General features: G+C 41.4%; 1 protein-coding gene across 3 annotated transcripts; it reads right to left on the bottom strand.

Moving 5' to 3' along the window:
* Positions 1-1116: 1116 nt before the first annotated feature.
* On the bottom strand, positions 1117-23499 carry pkib (protein kinase (cAMP-dependent, catalytic) inhibitor beta). Of its 3 annotated transcripts, none has more exons than XM_029676828.2 (3): positions 23345-23499; positions 3133-3292; positions 1117-1924 (listed from the first exon to the last, which is right to left on the bottom strand). In XM_029676828.2, the coding sequence occupies exons 2-3, from the start codon at positions 3263-3265 to the stop codon at positions 1842-1844; spliced, it is 216 nt and encodes a 71-aa protein (XP_029532688.1). In that variant the 5' UTR covers positions 3266-3292; positions 23345-23499; the 3' UTR covers positions 1117-1841. The 3 variants fall into 3 exon arrangements, with proteins under 3 accessions (XP_029532688.1, XP_029532690.1, XP_029532689.1); XM_029676830.2 differs by lacking the exon at positions 23345-23499 and adding an exon at positions 17562-17675; XM_029676829.2 differs by lacking the exon at positions 23345-23499 and adding an exon at positions 10833-10973.
* Positions 23500-26950: the final 3451 nt, after the last annotated feature.

Here is a 26950-nt window from a genome sequence, read left to right as displayed (position 1 = left end):
CTCATTGCAAATTACAACTATTATTTATCAACTGCTCGTGCATCGATTGCAGTTGCAGATCCGTCTTGTGACTTACTAGAGGAATGTTCTGCACAACACTAACTACTCTCCTTGCCCTCTGCAAGACAGACTGTAAAATGAATGTCATATCTAGGTGTGTGAAAATACTCAGCCGGAATCAGAGCTTGTTTGATAATTATTTGTCGTTAGTGGATTAATCCACTCAAACAGTCGCATGGGCATTCTGCATTGAGGACAGCCATTATGCACTCTGTGTGCATTCGACTAGGTCATATGTTTCAGGCAGAGAAAGCTATTCATTTTCAGTATCATATATCTGAAGGAAAGTAAAAATGGAACATTCGTGTAATTTCATTATTGAGTAGGCTATGGTTACAGTAATTATTTCATAGCATGACATCGGGTTCTGACTATACTGATTAAATATGTGATGAATGTGTATGCATGTGCATGTATGAATACTATTAGGAGACAATCGTATTTTTTACTTGGCCCTCTTAAAGATGTTCAGTGCTTTGTTTCCAAGCGCTTTGACATTTGATACAGAGTGAGTTAACATGGGTAGCCTAATTCATAGCATGGAGATTTGTTGCTACAGTAACATTCATAATCCATATTTGAACAAATATTTATCCTTCATTTAATTGTTTCGATATCTATATTCAGTTAACAATTTGCTGTATATTTAATGTCAATAAAGGTCTAATAAAGAGAATGTACTGTGTATTTGCCAGTTTATTCTGAACGATCCATTAATGTCGGAGTGAAATACATGTTTGGTGCCCTCCTCTGGCCAGATACAGTATAAGACATAAAAAATTAAAAAATACATATTTTTTCAATGGTGACAAACACAACAATATTCTGGTTTCATGGCTAAGAAAAGCTCTACTGACATACTGTATCATTGCAGCTGACTAAGGAAAAGGTGGATAGACAATGTAATCACCATTTTACTGCCAATTACAAATATTGTAATTGGCAGCAACATTGGATTCAATTTCACTGTGTAATGCCTCCCCTATACAAAGACAACAAACAAACATATATTTTTTAATTATAGCATCTGAAAAATATTCACAACATTGCCGTACGTAGAGGATAATCTTTATTAGCTGCAGTGGACATTGAAATGCATCTTTACAAGGAAGCAAATATAATGTAAAACTATATTTACAGACCGAAAATACATATCTTTTTTTTACTTCTAATAACTCAGTTGATAATAATGTTGATTTTAACAGTAAAAAACACACAGTAGAGGTTTGTACTGTAGCACACTAATAAATCACAATTCTAAGATAAAAATTGTACTTACATCACCAAATGGAATGTTTATACTTTTGTTGTGCAAAGGGACATTCCTGCAACTACATGTTAACATTCTGAGAAAATGCTTTCATTGGAACACCTCTGTACAAGTCCCTCTCGCTCAAATATGAAATGACATTTTTCAGAGTCATGCCCAACTGTCAGCCACTTCACCAGTTCACTGCATATGCTAAGATGAACAAGACATAAATGCAGGCTCATTCACCGTGCATGTAATGAATTATGGGTAATCTTGAATGAATACCCCCTTAAAGCTACAAAGAAACAACCACTTCATTCCTAGCGACAGAGCTCTCCCTTCCCTTCATCATCCAACAGCTCTTTAAGTTTTCATCATAGGTGTCCTGATGTTGCATAGCACGGTGCATGGCGATTACAGTTGTCTGGTCAATGGGGTTTGTTTGAGGAGAAGTGGTCCATGTTAGAGACAGTCTCTCTCTTGTTCTCCATCTTCTCTCGTAGTCAGTTAGCCAGAGACCAAGGCCCAATTACGTCCCCTCTGCCTTCTCCTCGCCCTCTGTGGGACTCTTCGGTGGGCTTCCAGAGGACGAGCCCTCTCCTCCTTCATCATCTGAGAAACACACAGAACAGCATTCATTATTTTTGTCAGAAACATATAATTGAAAATGCCTCAAGGCCCATGTAGTGGAAAATGGCTGCATTCCAATTATAATCCAAGCTGTGTACTCTCCCCTCTTTTGTGTTGCTTTGTAAGATATGGGTGATATGTTGCATTCGCAAGATAAAAGGAATATGAGATTACCAACCTCAGCACATAACGTATAGCTCGCTAGCTGACACCTTGAATATCAACAGAGACTAATCATAGCATAGATCCTCAACTCAACCGCTTTGTTCATATCCAGCATTTTAATACTGTTTCGAACACTGACAAAGTGCAATACGCCACATAGAGATGAGAATCTTCTGAGGAAATGGGCCAATACCGACTGCTTCCAGCCAGACACTTACAGTATTTTATTCTACCGATCAAACACTACTCTGCTTTGATCCTCATAGGGCAAGGCCTAGGGGATTTATACTGCAAATTGCAGGCAACTATGTTATATCTGGTTCATGCCCTCTATAACATGAGGACCTATGGACCCCGACATTGCACTGTAGCCACTAAGTGAAAAGAAGCAGCGCTGAGTAATACAGTTATATACTGTATCTACAGGCCTCCAACTAACAATTACTTCCCCACCCCTATGAACCAATGCATTGATTGGCTTCCCCTCACTGATAGATAGCCCTTTCCAAATTACCCTCACAGCCATTGAGCTATTAGTAAAAAGAGAGAGATGGCTGTTCCCTTCTTTAGTTTCCATTTAAACGGTTAAAGCTGTGGTACATTTTCCATACTGTTAACTTCCAGATGCCCTTTCCACTAAACCCGGCTTGATTAATGGAAAGCTGGCTATCCAGACAGACACTTGCTAATGGTGATGGGTACTGGGCTGGCCGGTCCTAACAAAAGCACTCAACCATCTATTAATGACAGAGTGCTTTGTTCTCTGTTCAGTGATGCTCTGCCATGCTTTTCCCTTATATTTAGGTTTGGATTGTATCATTTATGGAAAGGTGCAATACTACATCTAAAGTAAACAGGTAAAATTGTTCATCTAAATGTTGAGATGAAAATACCTTCAATTGTGCAATTCAGCCTAACCATTAACAGAGTGAAAGCATGGAGGCCTATGTATATTATTGTAAATATTGCTGAAAGTATGCAGTCAAGTACTGTATGTAATTTAAAAAATACATTTCACTACCCACCTACAACTGAAAGCTCTGCTAGTTTGTCTGACAGGTCAGCAGGCCCCGCCTCAACGATATCAGGTACAGCGTTCCTCCGGCCTGTCCTCCCCGTGGCTGCAAAGTCGGTGACAACAGGCTCCACATCAGTCATCGCTGGGCCCTGTCCTCATAGCATAGTCTGGAGGGAAAGGAACACAACACCATAGTGTATTTTATGTCTAAACATATTGTGACTGGTTGATAAACACTGCGTTATAAATCATTGCACAAGCTCTCAGTCACACATCCCAGTACAACAGAATATCTGCAGTGCATATTACAGAGGTAATCACTCACAGGAGGCTGGTGGCACCTTCATTGGGGAGGGCGGACTCGTGGTAACGGCTGGAGCGGAATAGGTGGAATGGTATCAAATATATCAAACGGATGGTTTCCATGTGTTTGATGCCATTCCATTGACTCGGTTCCAGCCATTATTATGAGTCGTCCTCCCCTCAGCAGCTTCCACTGTAATTAATGTATTGGGAACGCTGCACTTGTAACAATAAGCAGTAACAGGTCTGGAAAAAATATTCTATATATTTCTTCGTCTGGTAAAGTGTCATGCTTTTAACTCCAACTATCTGGTAAGGTATTGTACAGTGTAGTAAAGCTCTACAGACAGAAACCTGATATGAGCAATATTACAGATCATAGTGCTTTCACTAAGAGCACTGCTTCAATACCCTGCTCTAATGCCAGTTGGTCCTTTAGCTCTAGTCTAAATATCCAGGACCTTTGTTAACTTGACCTAAAGGCCATTGATTGGTATTACTACAGGGACATATACATCTGATCAATATTGTGATCAATACTCAACTATGTGTTACACAACCTTTCCTGCAGCTCCATTTCCCCTTTGAATAAACAACCCTGCGTTTTACATTATGAGACCAAATGTAGTAAGGCGAAATACCATGCAATGCAGTGTACAACTTGACCAGCAGGGGGCGCATTTCACATCAATACAGTATTGTAGGTCTAATAATAATCTGCTGTGCATGTTAAACAGGGAGTAAACCATTCCCTCTTGTTTTGTTTTGTTAACGCTAAGTAAAGATACTCAGACATTGGATTACAGTCTCTCCTGGACTATTCACTATTTTATATTTTTAACACCAGCGATAACATTTAGACAGTCTATACATTTCCAAAGGCAATATGTCCTACCTCCAAGAACACAGCACACACACAGATAGTGCCTAAAAAACCCATCTAGCCATCCTTCAACAGATGGTGCATCGCCTCCAGTGGGTGTAGATGAAGGCCGTAGGTGATAAGCACCCACTGGATGTCACAAGATTTAGAATTTAATCAAAACCCCCTAAATCAACACAGGCTATTCTTGGATTAGCTTTGTCGCTATTTTAAATAGGGCTCCAGCTTAACACCTGGGGCACCGGTGAGGCAGGTCAGACGGAAGCAGGGAGACGTTAGCCAGAATCAGGGCCCAGCAGGGAGACGTTAGTCAGAATCAGGGCCCAGCAGGGAGACGTTAGCCAGAATCAGGGCCTAGCAGGGAGACGTTAGTCAGAGTCAGGGCCCAGCAGGGAGACGTTAGTCAGAATCAGGGCCCAGCAGGGAGACGTTAGCCAGAATCAGGGCCCAGCAGGGAGACGTTAGTCAGAATCAGGGCCAAGCAGGGAGAAGTTAGTCAGAATCAGGGCCAAGCAGGGAGACATTAGTCAGAATCAGGGCCAAGCAGGGAGATGTTAATCAGAGTCTGGTCCAAGCAGAGAGATGTTAATCAGAATCAAGGCCAAGCAGGGAGACATTAGTCAGAATCAGGGCCAAGCAGGGAGACATTAGTCAGAATCAGGGCCAAGCAGGGAGACGTTAATCAGAGTCTGGTCCAAGCAGAGAGATGTTAATCAGAGTCAGGGCCACGCAGGGCCATTTGGACTAGAAATGTAATTGTTTTGACTTAGGGCGGTGAGTGACTAACGGTGTTTTGCAGTGGTGTAAAGTACTTAAGTACAATCACTTTAACATACTACTTAAGTAATTTTTGGGGTACTGTACTTTACTATTTATATTTTTGACAACTTTTACTTCACTACATTCCTAAAGAAAATATTGTTACATGTTGGATGCTTAGCAGGACAGGAAAATGATCCAATTCACACACTTATCAAGAGAACATCCCTGGTCATCCCTAATGCCTTTGATCTGGTAGACTCACTAAACACAAATGCTTTGTTTATAAATTATGTCTGAATGTTAGGATGTGACCCTGGCTATTCGTAAATAAATAGAAAAACAAGAAAATTGTGCCCTCTGATTTGCTTAAAATATATAAGGATTTTGAAATGATTTATACTTTTACTTTTGATACCAAAGTCTATTTAAAACCAAATACTTTTACTCAAGTAGTATTTTACTGGGTGACTTTTCTATTAAAGTGTTTTTACTTTGACTTAAGTATGACAATTGGGTACTTTTTTTCACCACCGGTGTTATGTATGGCCAGCTTCATCTGTGGCCAGCTTCATCTGTGGCCAGCTTCATCTGTGGCCAGCTTTAGAAGACAGAATGCTGGTTAAGCAGCATGGCCCATATAAAGGCCCTGTGTGCGCTGAGAGTGAGACCCTCGGAGGGAGTGATCCTGCATGTTTAAAGGCCCACTGCTAAACACATGCATCCATAACTGTCTTGAGCCTACAGAGAGACTGCTGTATTTGGACTTGGGTCCCATCCAATAGAGGGCTCTGGGAAGCAGTGGAACCAACAGTGCCCTCACAGAGTGGGAGCAGCAGGAACTGGTGTTGGCATTCTCCTCAGTGCAGCCATTCAATCATCCACGTCCACTGGAATAAAAGGAGCTGGCTGCGTTGCCAGCAGGCCCCTGTGCCAAGCAGCCAACGAGAGCCCAGTGCCAGGAGACAGGAGGGAGGCAGCAGCTTGTGTATGTTTGACTGAGAACATCACTGCCCACTGTTGTTAGAAACACAAGCTTGTCTCCGTATGGTTGAGCTCACTCACACACTGCAGCAAGGAGGGCGTCGTAAAGCATCCTATGCATATGTGGGATGAACGGTGTCGGTGTGTAAAGGCCTATTGTTGTCAGAATCAGAAAGGATAGAATCTGACTACAGGCTAGACCACTAAAGACTGACTATAAGAGCCTTGCCAATCAGCAAACATGTTTCCCTTGAAAGGTCTCCCGAGTGGCGGAGTGGTCTAAGGCACTGCTTCGCAGTGCTAGCTGTACCACTAGAGATTCTGGGTTCGAGTCCAGGCTCTGTCGCAGAAGGCCGTGACCGGGACCCATGGGGCGGCTCACTTAACCCGGAAGCCAGCCGCACCAATGTGTCGGCGGAAACACTGTGCACCTGGCAATCGTGTCAGCGCGCACGGCACCCGGCCGCCTCAGGAGTCGCTAGTGCGTGATGGGACAAGGACATCCCTGCCAGCCAAACCCTCCCCTAACCCGGATGACGCTGGTTGGGTTGTGTTTCGGAGGATGCACGGCTCTCGACCTTCGCCTCTCCTGAGTCTGTACGGGAGTTGCAGTGATGAGACAAGACTGTAACTACCAATTGGGGAGAAAATGGGTTAAAAAAAAATGTTTCCCTTGAATGTATGCAAGGAAGTCAAATATCTTGAAGTCAGCACTTGAGCAACACTAGCCTGGTAGAACCAGCCTGATTGCTGCATTCACCATTCTGATTCACAAGTGTAATAGAATGATGAACACAACTGGTTCTACTTCAACACATGCATTATCTAATAACAAACCCTTCCAAAACAAAGACTGCTAATCCAGTCTTAATCCTTAACAGTATTGGAGCAGCACAACATCTTATCTCCTTCTAATTCTTTACAACTTTCCAGCTACAGTACAGTATGACAACAATAATTTGTTAATGGAGAGAAATCTCCTCATTCCTGAATGTGTTTCCTTTCATGTCTATTTATGATAATGCTCAATGACTACCCAGCTAGGACATTTGGTTCCTTGGAAGTTGTGGGAATGTAGGTTTTGGTTTCCCATTGGTTCTGGGAACGAAGCCATACGTTTTTTGACTGGAATGTTTTTTTAAACGTTCTGAAAACGGAAGTGAACATTTCGTCTGTTCTGGGAATGTTCATTTTTAGGTTGCAGGGAGGTTCTGAGAATGTTTTACTATGGTTCCCTAAAAATTCCTGGGAGGTTTTATTTATGTTCCGAGAACGGAAATTATAGGTTATCTGTTCTGCAATTAAATTGGGGATTGGATTGAAGGGACAAATATAGGAAAAATATGCTAACCGAGCACAGCACAGATGACTGACATCTCTCCGTCAGATGAAGATTGACAATCTTGACAAAAACATGAAACCCAGATAACAGTTCCAAAATGCAAACATAAATCTGGAATATCTCCAAAACATTTGCAATTATTATTGTCAACAACAGAGGAGGTAGAGCCGTCTTTCATTTCAGGCACGTCAAAGCTAAATATAGAAGGTAACACTACTTGTGAAGTACACACATATGTCCATAAATATGCAAAAATAGGTCTAAACAGCTGACCTAGGAGTGGACCCTGGGAGATGAGTGATTCATGCTAAAAACTCAGATTATGTTCCAACTCATCAAAATATCAAATCAGTTGTAATGGACTTAATATTTGAAAATGGACACTCATTTGAAAAACAAGCCCATTTTATTGACTTTAATGAGCCATCCCTTTAAAACGTAGGATTGGTTATAGGGACAACAGGACTATACAGATACTTATATATGCAGCAAGCTCTCATGCATACGATGAACAATGTATGACGTGTGACCACTCCACGTTACGTTTTATGAAGCATGAAAAGAAACACAGCGTGTAAAAAAAACTGTGGGAACATAACGATCAGGTCAAAAACGTATTGGACATGTAACCCTCAGGTCGTTTGGGTTCTATTTACGTTCCAACAAACAAGATAAGCAAAACATGTTTGAGTTCAGTGAATCATCGCTGCTCTACGGAGTGGGGATAAGATGTGCACAGCCACTGTGCCGCAATGCCATTCCATTCACATGGCATTTCCCAGGAGACACTGTACAGACTAAAACTAACTCGGCACAAAGTCGTAAACACACTTAACTCGGCTCTGCTGCTCTACTACTGAGAATGTTTCACTGCAGAACTCTTTGTGGAAAATATCTGTCCTTAGTTGTAAATGGAAACTTCTTATGTCATGTGGCCTGTCCTCCCAACCTGTCAAAGTGTCGTTATTTTAGTGGCTTGAATTGTCTCACCAAACTAATGGCTGAACTGTAAACCATCTCCCTCTGTCCACCAGTGCTGGTTGGACCAATGTGGAGTGATGACCTAGAGCAGCTTGGCTGAGTGTGGTAAGGGTAACGGCCATTGGAAGTTCCTACTCCTGTGTCAGAACAGGAAACAACAAGTGGAGCCCCATTTCATTTACTTAGTGACAATGGCTTGAAAGATAACCATTACTCTGGGCTAGGCTGACCTTCAAGCTCAGACACCACCACCACTCATCACTAGCGCTGCACACCCTGCCAGCCACAAGGTTTCTTGATCCTCCTCATATTAAATGGAGAATATAGCACACTTTCAATAGCCCCACCGCCTCTTAATCTACATGGAAATAAGCTTTCGATTGAGGTAAGAGGATTAATAGGTGAGGGAAAGTGGAGCAGTTACAACAGCTGAGATGTGACACAGGGTGCAGAGTCAACATGCCAATTAGCTCATAAGGGAACGAAAAGAACTTCAGTGCACGTTTCTATTTCAACCAACTGTTTCCAGAGCCTTCTATAGTATTTCATCTCTAGGTGATAAATACAATTTGTAACCAAATCATGCACCATAAACTACATTCAACCAGCTGTCATAAAGGCCATTGTTGTGATAAGGTTAGCCGACAGTACCCGTATGTCCGATTGCCAGGAGGCTTACATGGACAGATATATGTGATCCTCTGTGGCTCAGTTGGTAGAGCAAGGTGCTTGCAATAGTAGGATATTCAGTTCAATTCCCAGGACCACCCATACTTAAAATGTATGCAAACGACTGACAAAGCATCTTTGAATAAAAGCATCTGCTAAATGGCATATACAGTAATAGGTGGATGAACTGCATGCAGAATGAAAAACACCTGAGACTCCACCATGGCAGGACCTTGTCCCTGGGTTCCCCCTCTTCTTTCCACTCCACTGAGAGAAGAGAGAGCTCCCAACGTCTGATAATGAGCCGTGTTCAGTGGGAAACTTAAGGGAATGAAGTCACTGTGAATAAACAGTTGGCTGTTCATTATTCAGGTGGGTCAGGGACTCTCATTACTGTAGCCCCAAACAAACAAAAGAGTCCTGCTCACAGAGAATAGTGAACAGCCTGCCTCTCCACTCCCACTGTTTACTCCCACTGTTACCCGGTCATATAGCAGCGCAAAGCATAACATGACATCATTGATCTGGCACCATTGTCTAATTGTCCACTGAGGTATTATTGAAAACAAAGATTTTCCACAGATGGAAGATACTCTACAAGGAAGAGAAATGTGACATTGTCCTATTTATATCTGAGAGATGTCCATCCAAGAGTGTTGTATCCTGCCCCTATGGGCTCTTTACCCAACCCAGTGGTAGCTGTGTTGATCCCGCTGTGAATGACAGCGTGGAAGGCCGGCCCGTCCTCGGTCTGTCCCTCTCAGCAGGCTCACAGGCTTTTCCCAGCAACCCTCTGTCCAAAAGGGCAGCATGTGACCGAGCGAGCGGTCAGATAACACGGCCAACACAGAGCGACTCAAGCAAGGCAATGGGGATGACTGCCAAACATAACCTAGAAATACTGTGACAACATTTGATCAAGGCACAGCAGATCAGAAATAAAAAAAACAAGCGCGCACATAACAGCCATTAGGCTAAGGAAGAAAATTAGTCATCTCTTTGAATGTTGTAGGAGCTGATGTAACTGATAAGAAACCACATTACATTGCGAAAACATGCAATTAAATGAATCACAGGCATCACGGCTACAGTACAGTGTGTCTCTGCACAATGTTATTTCAGCATTACTATAAAGCCTTGACAGCAGATGCCCATTTGATCATGTTACACTGCTCATTGGACCTCTTCTACCCAGAAATAAATCCTAGTTGGGGAGCCCACAATATCTCCTCTCAACTACTAATATTTGTCATTTTGCTATGGAAAGATGTAATTTGAAACAAAGCCTACAGAAGTTGCCTCCATGTTTTGCAGCATAGAGAGGGTAATTAAGTAAATGTCTCCCATAGCAGCCGGGAAGAGAAGAGGGCCCTCCACCTCCATATAGGGCTATATTTGGACAGGCGATCTCCTGATGGGATTTAGAGGACACAGCTCCCAGGGCTGCACATTCTCTGTCACTCATATGTAAGAGCACCAAACTGACAAGTGACTTTAATGCACTGAAAAGCTTATCTTTTTCAAATCACTGAGTAGGGCTCCTCCATGGTATTTCCAATCGAGAGATTCATAAGCCTGATTGAGCATCTCTTCAGTTCATACCATCTGCAAATTCTAGTTGCCATTTCTCATAAACATCCTACATTATTGTAGCTAGTGTCACATCTGGTCAGACAGAGTCATTCTTAAAGCCACTGATGAGCTCATAAAACGTCTTTATAAACACCCCCAGTGCTCAAAGAATACATATTACAAGCAATGGAGAGAGAAAAAACCCGAAACATACTTAGCAGGCGAGTTGAAGATGCTGCGCAGGTAAGCCGGATGAGAGCTTTTAATCTTTCCCTATTTATAGCCAAGTGAGTTGGCCTGAGCAGCAGCAGCGAGGAGAGATGGAGACGAGGCAGAGCAGAGAGGCAATGTGATTCATCTTCTACTGACCACTGTAGAGGCGGGACCATGGTCGTTCTCCCATTCCAGACGGAGGGAGAGAGGCCGTCCCTGGAGGATGCCTGTCCTGTTGGCCACCTGCCTCCTCAAACAAATATGAAACATTCTCCCGATAGGCTTTATATGGGCTGTTTCCCAAATGGCACACTATCCACTGTATCGTGCACTATGTTTGACCAGGGCGCATAGGTCAGCGTAATAGGTTTTGGGTTGGCATTTGGGACACAAATATGATCAAATCCCTCCAAGATTTACTAAAATCCTTTGAACTTGATAGTCAATTGGACATCTTACATTCTTTGAAGTGAAGAAAGCCAGTACCTGATCTTGAAATAAGCCACAACAGAGCTTTGGAAAACAGCTGCCCGTGGCTGAGTTGGCAATTTACAGAACACAACACATTGAGGTCTTATTGAAGTTGAGCATTTGAGGAACAAAATGCATTTTTCACTTAATATTTCTGTGAAAGTCCTAACTAAGTCATAATAAGAAAATCACCCAGATGCCTAAAATAGTCCCACAAAAAATACAATACCGAAACAAACATTTCTATCACACCAGTGTGTTAAACTGATCAAGGCTATATTGAAGAAATAAGGCCGGGGGGGTGTGGTATATGGCTAATATACTGTGCCACAGCACGACGCAACACCGTGGGATAGGTACAATGCAACGCCGTGGTATATTGGCCATATACCACAAACCCCCGAGGTGCCTTATTGCTATTATAAACTGGTTACAAACGTAATTAGAACAGTGAACAATACATTTTGTGTCATATCTGTGGTATACCATGGCTTTCAGCCAATCAGCATTCAGAGATCAAACGACCCCGTTTATCATCACAATTCATGCATATCTTAGATGCTGGTTTCAAAGCTTGATGCTGTGACCCGTCGTGTTGCCAAGGGCATCTTCGAGACTCACTGTCAAGTCATGGCCCTCTCCCCCAGGAAGCAGCCTGTGACTTTGAAAAGGCTTCCTCCCTTTGCACTTTGTTGAAAAATCACCTTGAGAAGATTTATGAGGAGTTTAATGTCGGGGAGAACAAGAGTCAGGGAGCGGAAATGCTGAAAGCCGATTCATTACACACACCTGCCAGAAGAGGCAGGCACCCCAACACTGTAACTCCTCTCTCTGGTAGGTCTGATGGCCTCACCATTATGTGCCCGAGTGACAGTGACCCTATAAAATAAAAACAGCTCTCTCTGCTCAATTGAATACAATTGCATAATTGATGATATAAGCGGATTTGAATAAAATATTCATATTTTGTACTGTGTATATGCACACACATGCACTGGAAATCTCTACAAATAGATCTTTATGGGGACTCATCTATTTGGCTACATGTGAAATAACACATTTTCAATAGGCCCAAAGACCCTCCTATATAATCAGTCAATCGATTCATTCAGAAAGTATTTACACCCCTTTACCTTTTCCCACATTTGTTGTGTTACAGCCTGAACGTAAAATTATTTTATCACTGGCTTATACATAATACCACATAATGTCAAAGTGGAATAATGTTTTTAGACATTTTTACAAATGTATTAAAAATGAAAAGCTGAAATGTCTTGAGTCAATAAGTATTCAACTCCTTTATTAGGGCAAACCTAAATAAGTTCAGGAGTAAAGTCACATAATCACATAATACGTTTCATGGACTCACCCTGTGTGCAATAATAGTGTTTAACATAATTTTTTAATGACTGTTTCATCTCTGTACCCCACACATACAATTATCAGCAAGGTCCCTCAGTCAAGCAGTGAATTTCAGATACAGATTCAACCACAAAGACCAGGGAGGTTTTCCAATGCCTCGCAAAGAAGAGAACCAATTGGTAGATGGGTAAAAATGAAATAAAAAGCAGACATTGAATATCTCTTTGAGCATCGTGAAGTTATTAATTACACTTTGTATAGTGTATCAATACACCCAGTCACTACAAAGATACAGGCGTCCTTCCTAACTCAGTTGCCGGAGAGGAAGGAGACCGCTCAGGGATTTCACCATGATGACATTAAAACAGTTACAGAGTTTAAAAGCTGTGATAGGAGAAAACTGAGGACGGATCAACAACATTGTATTTACTCCACAACACTCACCTAATTGACCTAAGCGAAAAGAAGGAACCCTAACAGAATAAAAAATATTCCAAAACATGCATCCTGTTTGCAACAAAGCACTAAAGTAATAGTGAAATACATTTGGCAAAATAATTAACTTCTTGTCCTGAATACAAAGTGTTATGGTTTGTGGCAAATCTAATGCAACACATTACTGAGTATCACTCTCCATATTTTCAAGCATAGCGGTGGCTGCATCATGTTATGGGTATGCTTGTAATCATTTAGGACTGGAGAGTTTTTCAGGATTAAAAATAAAACGTAATGGAGTTAAGCACAGGCAAAATCCTAGAGGAAAACCTTGTTCAATCTGCATTCCACCAGACCATGGGAGATGAATTCACCTTTCAGCAGGACAATAACCTAAAACACAAGGCCATATCTATACTGGTGTGGCTTAGAAAGACAGTGAATGTTCCTTAATGGCAGAGTTACAGTTTTGACTTAAATCTGCTTGAAATCCTGTGGCAAGACCTGAAAATTGTTGTCTAGCAATGACCAACAACCAATTTGACAGAGCTTGAAGAATGTTGAAAAGAAAACTGAGAAAATGTTACACAATCCAGGTGTGGAAAGCTCTTAGAGACTTACCCAGAAAGACTCACAACTGTAATCGCTGCCAGAGGTGATTCTAACATGTATTGATTCAGGGGGTTGAATACATATGTTAGTGTTTTATTTTTCATACATTTTTCATCTACTTTGACATTTGAGTATTTTGTGTAGATTGTTGACAAAAAAAAGTACAATTAAATCAATTTTAATACCACTTTGTAACAGCAAAATGTGGGTGTGATTAAATGTGGGTGTCAAGGGGTGTGTCAAGGGGTGTGATTACTTTCTGAAGGCAGTGTATCTGTACAATTTCCACAGCAATTTATCTTAAAACAATCCAGATTAACAAGGTTTATTACACATGAAAGGAAAAACAATCATCCAAGACTCTTGGATAACATGGTGCCTCTTGGGCAATTCAAAAGACTGATTGAGGACCTTTTACCTGAATAATGTGTTTTTCTATGATTGTGTTTTGCTTTTCTAGTATTGATATGAATATTGATATGTACTGCTGTATATACAGGGCTAATCAGTCAAATAAACCTTGGTCTCAGCATAACTCCCTGTCAAAATGGTTGCGGATAGTTCACCCAAATGACACATTGGTTTCCTTACCCTGTAAGCCAGGGGTGTCAAAGTCAAATGGACGGAGGGCCAAATAAAAAAATCAGCTACAAGACGAGGGCCGGACTGTTCGAATGTTCATTGAAAAATTTTTAAATGACGCATATAGTCTAGTGAACCTAATTGAACCTACTGAAAACCTAACAAATATATTACAATATGATCAGATAAATAAAGCAATATTTTCTTATGGCTCTGTCAGTAATCTTTAATTTTCAACAGACACAAAAGACAAATTTCCTTTATATAAATATCCCCATAACATGAACATTAAATTGGTATTCAAGGCACCATCAGTAGACTATATTTTCTATTTTAGCAAAAGTGGGCTAAATTTACTTCAAAGAAAAAACAATAATAGCAATTTTCTATCATCCACTCAACTGAAATATTTTTAAAATATAATTGGATTGAAATACAAAAAAATAAAGTGCAAAAATCTATTAATCAAAAACAACACTTTGTTTAAGGAGAAGTAACATGCAGTGAAAACAAATATTAAATATTAACTTTTAAACTTGAACTGAGTAAAAACTCTAAATATGTGATTGCACAGTAATGTTCACTTGTTTGAGGTTGAGGGTGATACTTGGTGGTGTCCCATCTTTTCCACAAGTTCATCAATGTTCGGGGTAAGGCTCTGAGCTGAAGAAATCCTCAGAATTGAGTGGAGGTGTTCAGCAGTAAGTCGACTTCTGTGTGATGTTTTGTTCAGGTTCATCAAAGAAAACAGTTGTTCACACAGGTATGTGCTGCCAAACATAGACAACGTTTGAGCAGCCTGGATGCGCAGCTGGGGCATTGTGCCGGGGAGGAAACGGGCGAACTCCGCAGCACCCACTGCCGCATATTTTGCCCTCAGTGCATCATTGCATTGGAGGTCAATCAACTCCATTTGGAGGTTTGGTGGTGAGCTTTCCACGTCAACAGCAAATGGGTTAACTGCTTTTTGTGCTTCAAAGTCAAAATCGGGATTTCAGCGGCAAGCATACCTATTTTATCAGCCAACTGTGTGCTCAACGCACTGGTAGAGAGCTTCTCTTTCATGGTCTGGCAGCTGGGAAAGTGGCTCAAATTTTCTTTCCGCATCTGCGTCTCCCACAGAGTCAGTTTGGTTTTAAATGCCTTCACTGTACTGTACATATCAGAGATGACACGATCCCGACCCTGCAGCTGCAAGTTTATTGCATTCAGATGACTCGTAATGTCACACAGAAAAGCCATTTCACACAGAAACATTTCGTCTCGGAGTTGTGTTGTGTCTTTCCTTTGCTGTCCAAGAACAGACAAATCTCCTCAAAGCTCTTGAAGCACCTTTCCCTGGCTTATTCGCACCTCTGTGTGATAAGGCAAATCACCATGCTCCGTTTCTAACTCCGTCATGCCTTGAACTGGCGGTGATTCAAACCTTTGGCTCTGATAAAGTTAACTGTGCGCGTGATGATGCTCATTACATGCTCCATTTTCAAGGCTTTACCGCATTCCTGGTGTATGATACAATGATAAGCTGTCAGCTCACCTGTCGCGTTTTCCTCTTGCATCTTTTCCCGTATCTTCGCCACCAGTCCGCTCCTGTGTCCACACATCGCAGGTGCTCCGTCGGTTGTCAAACCCACGAGTTTTTCCCAAGGCAGCTCCATCTCATTTACACATCTTGACACCTCTTCATACAAATCATGCCCCGTAGTTGTGCCATGCATAGGACGTAAAGCCAAAAACTCCTCTGTCACGCTTAGGTTGGAGTCCACTCCGCGGATGAAAATTGACAACTGGGCAATGTCAGAAATGTCGGTGCTCTCATCCACAGCCAAGGAATATGCAATAAAATCTTTTCCCTTTTTCACAAGCTGCTCTTTTAGATTGATGGACAACTGGTCTACTCTCGGCAATGGTGTTTCTGCTCAGACTCATTTAAAAAGAGTTGCCTTTTTCTGAATGGCAAACTTCGTCACAAACTTTAATCATGCAGTTTTTGATGAAATCCCCCTCCGTAAATGGCCGGGCTGATTTAGTCTCTTCTGCCAAAATAAAACTGGCCTTGACAGCAGCCTGGCCTTGTGATTTGGCTTTTTTGAACAGAGCCTGTCGAGATTTGAGGCCTCGTTTTAATTCCTCTGCCTTTTGTAGCCTTTGTTCCATGTCCATATTCTTGTTTTTGTCCGCGTGTTTCGTTTCATAATGTCGTCTCAGATTATACTCTTTCAGTACCGCCACACTTTCTCCACACAGAAGACACACAGGTTTTCCAGCTACCTTCGTGAACATATACTCCGACTCCCACCTTGTTTGAAACCCCCGGTTCTCAGTATCCACCTTCCGTTTTGCCATTTTTGATGGGTATCTGAAAGTTAATTTTACTGTGATGCTGACGACTGCTGTGCCAATAAATATTGAAATGAAGCAGCCTACTGCTCGGTGCGTCACCTTTGCATTGTGGGAAATGTAGTATTGGTGCGTGTAAAAGATCTGCGGGCTGCCGGCTTGCTGCGGGCCGGTTCTAATAATAAATCAAGATCATCCCAGGGGCCGTAAAAAACCTTCTTGCGGGCCGGATGTGGCCCGCGGGCCTTGACTCTGACATATGTGCTGTAAGCAGTCTATGGACAAGGTATGAAAGCAATCCATTCTTTGGTTTAGATTCCCTGGCACGGTTTCCACATGCTAACGTTTTAGCATTTTTGGCACAAATTCCATTCAAGTCATGGGACTGATATTAGAATTTTTCACACATCATGTCCAAATAATTCAAAAGTATCTCAAATGGATTGTGAAGCTCAACAAAGTCACCTAGCTGCATTGAACATGATGCGCGACAAATGCTAATATCAGTCCCATGACTTGAATGGGATTTGTGCTACAAATGCTAAAATGTTAGCATGTGGAAAAAGTTCCAGGGAAACTAAACCAAAGCATGGATTGCTGTCATAACTTGTCCATAGACTGCTTACAGGTTAAGGAAACTAATATGTAATTTTGTAATTTATTTGCAAACTATTGCTTGTAAATAAAAAATAAAAACTTTAATCATCAATGGCTTTAATAAATAATGAATTTCCTCACATTCGAGATAATTCCTGCCAGAGGTTAATAAAACACTTTGTGAATGAAACCCTTGTCTTTATATCGGCCCATATATCATGCGTGACTTCATGAGCAGACAGGTGGTTTGTCTAGCAGTAAATGAGAGTACCATTTCATCAAATCACATAGGGCAGTCTACAATAAACAACCGGCTTGCTGAAGACCTTACCAGGCAGTTGTGCGGTCTGCTGGGGCCAAACAATCACAGCTAGGTGGTCTATTTCAGATTTGTTATTCCTCGTACAGTATCTCGTTCGACCACAGCTTCATCAACAGAGTGCAACGCAGGATATAAAGCAGGGTGACGAGTACAGCCTAGATTGCTTGTGGTTTATCTTTAGCCTCTGTGATGACTCGGCTCAAATCCAGTGATTTAAGATTACACAATCCTGGTTGTTTTATTGCCCCAAGTCTCTAGACTTTACACAAGGCTGGATAAAGACAAGGATTAGGCTTCAGAGCTGTGTGACTGTGGGGCTCTTCAACTACTGTGTGCACTCTGTGAAATATAACGTGTATGGTTATAATTTATGCAGATGGACACTACCGGTGAAAAGTTTTAGAACACTTATTCATTCATGGGTTTTTATTTATTTGTACTATTTTCTACATTGTAGAATAATAGTGAATACATCAAAACTATGAAATAACACATATGGAATCATGTAGTAACCAAAACAGTGTTAAAAAAATCTAAATATATTTTATATTTGAGATTCTTCAAATAGCCACAATTTTCCTTGATGACAGCTTTGCACACTCTTGGCAGTCTCTCAACCAGCATTTCAATTAACAGGTGTGCCATCTTAAAAGGTCATTTGTGGAATTTCTGTCCTTCTTAATGTGTTTGAGCCAATCAGTTGTGTTGTGACAAGGTAGATAGCCCTATTTGGTAAAATACTGCCCATATTATGGCAAGAACAGCTCAAATAAGCAAAGAGAAACAACAGTCCATCATTACTTTAAGACATGAAGGTCAGTCAATACGGAAAATGTCAAGAACTTTGAAAGTTTCTTCAAGTGCAGTTGCAAAAACCATCAAGTGCTATGATGAAACTGTCTCTCATGAGGACCGCAACAGGAATGGAAGACCCAGAGTTACCTCTGCAGCAGAGGATAAGTTTATTAGATTCAAGTAACAGACACATCTCAACATCAACTCTTCAGAGGAGACTGTGTGAATCAGGCCTTCATGGTAGAAGTGCTGCAAAGAAACAACTAGTAAAGGACACCAATAATAAGAAGATACTTCAATGAAGTATCTAGAAACACGATCAATGGACATTAGACCGGTGGACATCTGTTCTTGGTCTGATGAGTCCAAATTTGAGATTATTGGTGAACGGATTATCTCCGCATGTGTGGTTCTCAGCATGGAGGAGGAGCTGTTATTGTGTGGGGGTGCTTTGCTGGTGACACAGTCCATGATTTATTTAGAATTCAAGACACACTTAACCAGAATGGCTACCACAGCATTCTGCAGCGATGCGCCATCCAATCTGGTTTGGGCTTAGTGGGACTATCATTTGTTTTTCAACAACCAAATTGAGATGGTTTGGGATGAGTCGGACCGCAGAGTGAAGGGAAAGTAGCCAACAAGTGCTCAGCATATGTGGGAACTCCTTCAAGACTGTTGAAAAAGCATTTCAGGTGATGCTGGTTGAGAGAATGCCAAGCGTGTGCAAAGCTATCAAGGCAAAGGGTGGCTATTTGAAGAATCTCAAATATAAAATATATTTTGACTTGTTTAACACGTTTTTGGCTACTACATGATTCCATATGTTATTTCATAGTTTTGATATCTTCGCTCTTATTCTACAATGTAAAAATAAAATAGTACAAATAAAGAAAACCCCTTGAATGAGTAGGTGTTCTAAAAACTTTTGACCGGTAGTGTACAATGTGGTTTATTTGTGTTTTAAAGTGAATCTATGTCTGTGGTATGAATTACCATCTGTGGCCCTGGGAACAAGGAACCCAACCTGTGTTGTGGTCTTAAAATGACTTCTGCTGGTACGCACCGGTGCACTGTGTAGACTAGAATAACATAATTGCACATGCTCCCAGTGAAAGCTAAGTACTCTCATGGGGTTGCTGCATGTGTGTCATGTAAGACTGGCACTGCAACATATAGTAAGCTCCACTGTCCACTTTTCAGTGACTGGCAGCTGGTGACCCAAAGGGACCAAGACAGAGAAGGATGGACAAAGACAAACCAAGACGGTAGGAACCTCGGAGGAATACCACTGTTCACTCTGGGTCAATGGGCCAATAAGCACATTTGGATTGAAATCCAGTGTGGCAACAACAGGGAAGTGGAGATTTCATCCCCAAAATGTTTATTTACATTTACATTTAAGTCATTTAGCAGACGCTCTTATCCAGAGCGACTTACAGCCTCCCAGGTGGCGCATTGGTCTAAGGCTAGCTGTGCCACCAGAGAATCTGGGTTCGAGCCCAGGCTCTGTCGCAGCCGGCCACGACCGGGAGGTCCATGGGGAGACGCACAATTGGTCTAGCGTCGTCCAGGTTAGGGAGGGTTTGGCCGGTAGGGATGTCCTTGTCTCATTGCACACTAGCGACTCCTGTGGCAGGCTGGGCGCAGTGCACGCTAACCACGTCACCAGGTGCATGGTGTTTCCTCTGACACATTGGTGTGGCTGGCTTCCGGGTTGGATGTGCGCTGTGTTAAGAAGCAGTGTGGCTTGGTAGGGTTGTGTTTCGGAGGACACATGGCTTTCAACCATCGTCTCTCCCGAGCCCGTACGGGAGTTGTAGCGATGAGACAAGATAGTAACTACTAACAATTGGATACCATGACATTTGGGAGAAAAAGGGGGTAAAATTCAAATAAATATATATATTTATTTTTTTACTCCAAAAACATGATCCACTTAACACTCCACTACAGTACACAACATAAGAATAATGTAGTATGGATAAAGCATTAGCAGTACATCCAAAACTAGTTTCCTCGTATTCAATATTTCAGAAAAAGGACGTGTGTGTGTGCAGCAGCCTCTGGAGGCTGTTCTGACACTGGCAGAGCAGTCCAGAATGACAATGTTAGACTCCCACAATGGGCCAGATTTGTGATCATTTTATTGACTCAATAGTGAGAGGAGCGAGAGCATGCTTGGCTAAGTGCTAAAACTGATGCGGTTTCACAAGAGCCAATAGAGAGAAATATTAACGGCGTCTTTTTGTAGGCACTAACTCTGCCATGGTTCGTTGGACAAAGCCTATGGGAAAGTTAATTTAGTTTTTTTTTTTTTTTTTTGATAAACACAGAAAACAGAGAATGTGGTAAACAAAGGTTTAGGAGATTTGATACGTTTTGTTCTATGAGATAATCTTCATCAGCTAAAGTCACGTTCTGTGCAATTTAAAAAACACATAAATGCTTCCTAATTCATAAAGATCATGTTAACTGACTGGTATTACAATCATAGAACAAAAATGTATAAAATCTCCTAAACCTGTGTTGACCTTATTTTCCACCTTTATCCCACAACCATATTCTTTCCTCATTCATTTTCTCCATAGGAATGGCTGAACAAACCAGAGGTAACTCCGTTCCGTTTTTTAGGACTACAAGTTGACGAGGTCTATTAATTACCGTAGGGCAGACTGAGCTGAGAGGGAGCGAGGCAGAAGAGAGGAATGATGGGAAAGAGGAGCCCTCCTGGGGCATTGCTAGTGAAATACCAGCACAGAAACTGTCAAAGGCAGAAACAGATGCCTTGATGACACTCACTGAAGCAGAAAAAAAAACTTCAAACAGCATGAGCCACAACAAAACCGCTTTCCTGTAGCAGGCAGACTGTAGTTAAAGATGGCCAAATTGAAATGCCACCTATTGTCAGCGTTTACCTGACTAAGCCTTAATCCTTTCAGACGCCATCTTTAAAAGACAGTTGGTCTCTGGGGATTTAAGGTAGAGGTGTCTTCGATCAAACTCCTGATGAGTCTCTAATCAGGTTACAGCTTACCCTCCTTGTTTGATACAATAAAAAGCACAGTTTCTCTCTGCATTTGTTTTATCAGACATTCCTGAGAAAAACGTTTGATGTGTAGATACGACACAACGTGATAACAGGGAAATAAGTGGTACCAAACTGCCCTTTTCATTCCCATCATGTGTGCAATTACACACACTAGTAGGCAGACGACAGTACTAATTCTCTGTCATCAACTCAGCCAATGAACAGGATTATACAAATGGGAGGCACCTAAACTCATTACCTGAATACATGTTTTTAAAGTACAGTCAATACTGACCAATTTGGAATGATCTACTGTGACATAAGATCCTTAGTGACAGGCAGATGATGGTCACTGGTCCACAAGAATGATGAATAGTTATATTTGCATATCTAACACCGGACAACCTCCAGATAGCAGGAATATAAGCCTATAGGCAGCTACCAGCTCGGGACATACAAACCCCACCTCTAAGGTGAAAAGGGTAACAGCGTTCTTCCCATTTCTCTTTACCTTTCCAGAGAGTCATAACAATGGTATAGCATTGCGAGGTGAAGGAGCGCTGAGTCTATTTGACAAAGTGCTGACCAGAGGAAGCAGAGGGGGGGGTGTAAACGCCACGTCCCCATGCAACTTCAGCTGTCCCTCTGGATATACGTTAAACAACACTTCTACTTTTAGTATCCTCTTTAGAAAACACAGCAGTCCGTTGACAACAACAGCCTGGTCCAAGCTGAGTGGCACTGTTTGGGCGGTAATCTGACACCTACACTACAGTCATTCTAAACGTATACAATAATTATGGTGGAGAAGGTCAGACAGATTGTGCGATGGGGTCTGGAAATGACATGTTACACAGGATTCTAAAGACTAGAGCAGGCAGTCAACAGATTTAAGACTGGAATGTGTCTGCAATCTCTTCCCTCCCCGCGTCATAATCAACACATTTCCCCAGGCTGGCTCATTATTCTGCCAGTCATGTAGTCTCTCAGGGCAGGTGTTGACTGGTGGATGTGTTGATGGTGGGAGTGAAAGGAATAGCATGGTGCTTACCCTCTACTCAGCAGGAGCTAGGGAGTCGAACACTGGAATGGAATGCATGCTGTAATCAGGAATAAACCCAGTGCTTGGAGATCACCATAAATACAACATCCTACTGCATGATGCACGTAGAGCAAACACTGTTTCAAACCATAGGTTTGAGTTGTCATCGGAAAGGTTTTAGCTGAGTGTCACCTTCCTCAAACAGCTTATTCAAAAGATAAGAGCCATATAAATGTGACCATGCTTTATTTGATCAGTGGGAATAATATAATATAATATATCATATAAAATAAATGAGGAAACACTGATTGATAGAATCAGTATTGTTCCTCGTGATTGCACTGCTAAGCTAATTGAAACATTTATGGCATTAAATCAAATCAGCTAGGTGTTCAGACAGAGGGACAAACAATTGAATTAGAGATAGGTGAGCTTTGTTTCAAGTATTGAATAGCCTTCAAAGGCTAATGTCATTTGGAATGAGAGGAGGATTTGTCCTTAAAATACAACGACCGTATGAACAATTAATAATAACCCTGATTATCAATCAATCCAAGTAGCATGATATTCGTCGATATTATTCTGCTTGACAAACAACATGATTGTTCAATAACAATGGAATGAATGTAGCCTACAACGGATAGATCGATTGACAAAAAGGTTGCTCCAACATCTGCACATTGTAGTCTATAGTGGGTATGACATTGCATATACGGCATTGTCATGTGTGGAATTTACATGACTGAAATCCTCTGGATGCAGATTTCTACCGCAAGTAATGACAACAATAACCAGCTGAATTAAGAACCGTATAACTTGCGCATAAATTAGGCTTCAGCAGCCTGTAGGTTACTTGTCGGCATTGGGCAACAACCTGACGACGAGTAACCTTCCAAAACACGACATATTGTGACACTTACTTACCCAATGTGTAGAACAAATGGTTGTTACAATAATGTGCTTTAAATGCGCTCCCCCGAAATATATATTTCACCATCGACAACCCATGGATAGGACGCGTTGCGCACAGTCCATCCTCATCGTGATTTCCTCTACTCTCTTTATTCTAGTGAGAGGAACTATATCCCCGACACGGTGACATCACACAGACATACTTCGCACGGGAACGCGCAGAGGCCAGTGCGGGTTTAACTTGAGCACGTTTGTTTCGTCCTCTATCACAGTATCTTTGAAGTCTATTATAATGTAATTACGACCCTATATCACCAGTTTGATGGACATTCAGATTGACATATGCTCTGATAAGGAACTGATGTAGTATTGGCATTTGCATTGCATCAGTTTGAATTGAACTGTCATGCAATGAAAAACAAAGCCTTTGGCCTACAATGTCATTATAGCAATTCCAGTCATTGCATATTTCTGATGGATAAAGACAGTTTACCAAATGAATGCTTGAATTCCTTACTTGTCTAGTGGTTCATTTATTTGTATAATAAATATGCATCATTGAACACATGTATGCCTCTACATTATTGCTCTGTTTCCAGAAATAAAATGAGCAATGAGGTTTTCTGTACATTGTGAAATGTAACATTAAATTCCAGAGTAGACAGGCAGCCACAGAGAAAAATTAGTTTTCAAAGATATAATTGTGCATATCTGCATGGAAGGACAGGGAACACTCTTTTTTAGCTGGAGAATGAACGGGGACAATGCCAAACACAGCACAGTTGTGTGTAATGAACTGCATGTATCAGACGCAGTTCCATTTCAAGAGTTTCAAATCGTCGGGGTCTCTTGTGATGTTGAGATTTGTTGTACTTCTTGTGAATTGCATTCATTTCCCCCAGACCTTCCTGTTCTATTAAATCATCAGGCATATGCGGTAGTAAGTAGCTTGGAGAGGTAAAACAAACTAACTCTAATATAAGTATGCATACTGCATATCTGCAAATGTGATTTCACTTATCATTGCATTCAAACAACTATCATGAGAATGTATGAAGTCCCTTTGGTGAATTAGGCTGCTTCCTATCAATGCAATTTGTTTTATGTACTGTCTGAACAAGCAGTAGCTGTTGCAAAGCCACTGCTTTGACTTAGATTAAATGTGATTTAAAACCATCTGTCACTCTTCTTATTGTATAGAGTAGGCCTATGTCAGGCTTTCATGCAAACTAAACAGGTTAAGAATATATAATTAGATAAGGGAGGAAATATATCTTCTAATTCTAACTAAAGCAATTAAAATGGCAACATGATCAGACTGTGCTCCCCTTCCACAGCCAAAATTAGGGCAAGGTACCTGGCTTATAAACTGATGCCCATGTGAAACCCATGGAACCCATGAAACCCATGAAACCCACAAGCCAAGGCTCGTGTAAGACTACTTACATACTTACTAATTTACATGTGAAACCCAAGGTACTCATGAATGACTTCCTAATACTCCATAGCCAGAATATGTGATTATCCAAATTAGCCTAATCTGATATGTTGAAGGTGACAAAGCTACCAAAGCTATCTGACTGTGAATTTGAACAGTAGCCCTTTGTACTGTTGCTCACTGCAAAAAGCCATGAATGACTCATTTACATACTTATTTTCCACACATTATCTTTTTTCCCTATCTTAATGTCTCCCACTGCTGAGGCCATTAGTGAATGATTCAGAGCAGCGTTTTGTGCTCGGGGGGAATGCAATTGGGATGCATTTTTCTTCTCAAAATAAAGTGATGGTGATGGAATCCACGAGAGAGATTTAAATGAGTCCATTTGACCCCCTTGATTGATAAATATATTTATTTCCATTAACATGATTCCAGAATTAACTCTGCTTGTCCCTTTGAAAACAGCCCAGGGTCTATTAATAGAGGTTTCCTAGAGATGACCTTGTTGTGACAAGGTGTCTGAGCTCACTCCTCGCCAGAGCTGTCTGCTGTCTCCAACAGCTGGGCATTTTGGGTAGAGAAAAGCTCTAATGTCTGTCTTGTAGAATGTGTCTTGCTGTATAACCCCTTCTAATCTGTTGGGTTCATGCTAAATCATTGCTACTATGGGTTTTTATTGGTTGGGTGGGTTGTAGTAGCTACAAGTATAAGGTGAGACACATGGTTGAGCAGGAAATTTGGCATCTACTGTTCAAGAAGTGAATGACTTCACTTGAATAGGAAATTTACTGAATACAAATATAAATGCAACATGCAACGATTTCAACAATTTCACTGAGTTACAGTTCATATAAGGAAATCAGTCAATTGAAATAAATTCATTAGGCCCTAATTTATGGAGTTCACATGACTGGGCAGGGGCACAGCCATGGGTGAGCCTGGGAGGGCATAGGCCCACCCACTGGGGAGCTAGGCCGAGCCAATTAGATTAAGTTTTCCCCCACTAAAGGGCTTTATTACAGACAGAAATACTCCTGTTTCATCAGCTGTCTGGGTGGCTGGTCTCAGATGTCCCTGCAGGTGATGAAGCCAGATGTGGAGGTCCTGGGCTGGCATGGTTACACGTGGTCTGTAGTTGCCAAATTCTCTAAAGCAACGTTGGAGACGGCTTATGGTAGAGAAATCAACAATCAATTATCTAGCAGCAGCTCTGATTCCTGCAGCCATCTGTGGCGTTGTGTTGTGTTATAAAACATTTGAGAGTGGCCTTTTATTTTCCCAGCACAAGGTGCACCTGTGTAATGATAATTCAGTTTAATCACCTTCTTGATATGTAACACCTGTGAGGTGGATAGATTATCTTGGTAAAGGAGAAATTTTCACTAACAGGGTTGTAAACAAATTTGTGAGATTTTTGAGAAATAAGCTTTTTTATGGGTATGGAACATTGCTGGGATCTTTTATTTCAGCTCATGAAACATGGGACCAACACTTTACATGTTACATTCATATTTTTGCTCAGTATAGAACTATCAACTGACAAGGAACAGGTTGAGCCATCCAGCAAAGAGGGAGCTGAATTTCAGATACTTCCTTTGTCTGGAGTGAAATTGAACGGAATAGGTGCCAATGAATTTGAATATTTCCACCCCTGGATACTGTTGCCTTCCTTCATTGTATTACAATGTTCATTCAACAACAATGAGGGCATTGTTTTTAGAACAAACAAACAGAATCAAAGCAACAAATGTGCCAATTTTCTGAGTATGCTGCATTTATTCACACTTGTGCATGATCACATCTCTGAACACACACACCGGAAATGAGTCATAGATGGGGGTGTTTCCCATGTTAAAGAAACGGGAAAGTCAGTGAGTTCGTAAACAGATGATGAGCGGGTAAGAAAAATGGCAAACACAAGATGTACAGTATGTCAGGAGAAGTGCAGTATTCTACTAAGGAGATGTATACCTGGAATGCGGAGGAGGAATAGAGGGAAAAAGAGAGGCAGAGGAGGTCAAAGAGAGAGAGAGGGAGGAAAAGGGTGAGCTTGAATTGGTTTAAAATGGTGGCGAAAGGGAAATGGTTTGTTAAAGCAGAATGGTAGAACGTGTAAGCAGAGTGAGCTGTACATTGGATCGAAGACATGAGGAAAAATGGATTGAGGGAGGGCGAAG

Source organism: Oncorhynchus nerka, linkage group LG13 (assembly GCF_034236695.1).
Source record: "Oncorhynchus nerka isolate Pitt River linkage group LG13, Oner_Uvic_2.0, whole genome shotgun sequence".
NCBI lineage: Eukaryota > Metazoa > Chordata > Actinopteri > Salmoniformes > Salmonidae > Oncorhynchus > Oncorhynchus nerka.
The sequence above is the reverse complement of the archived record's forward strand: the minus strand, read 5'-3'. Positions and strand labels throughout refer to the sequence as shown.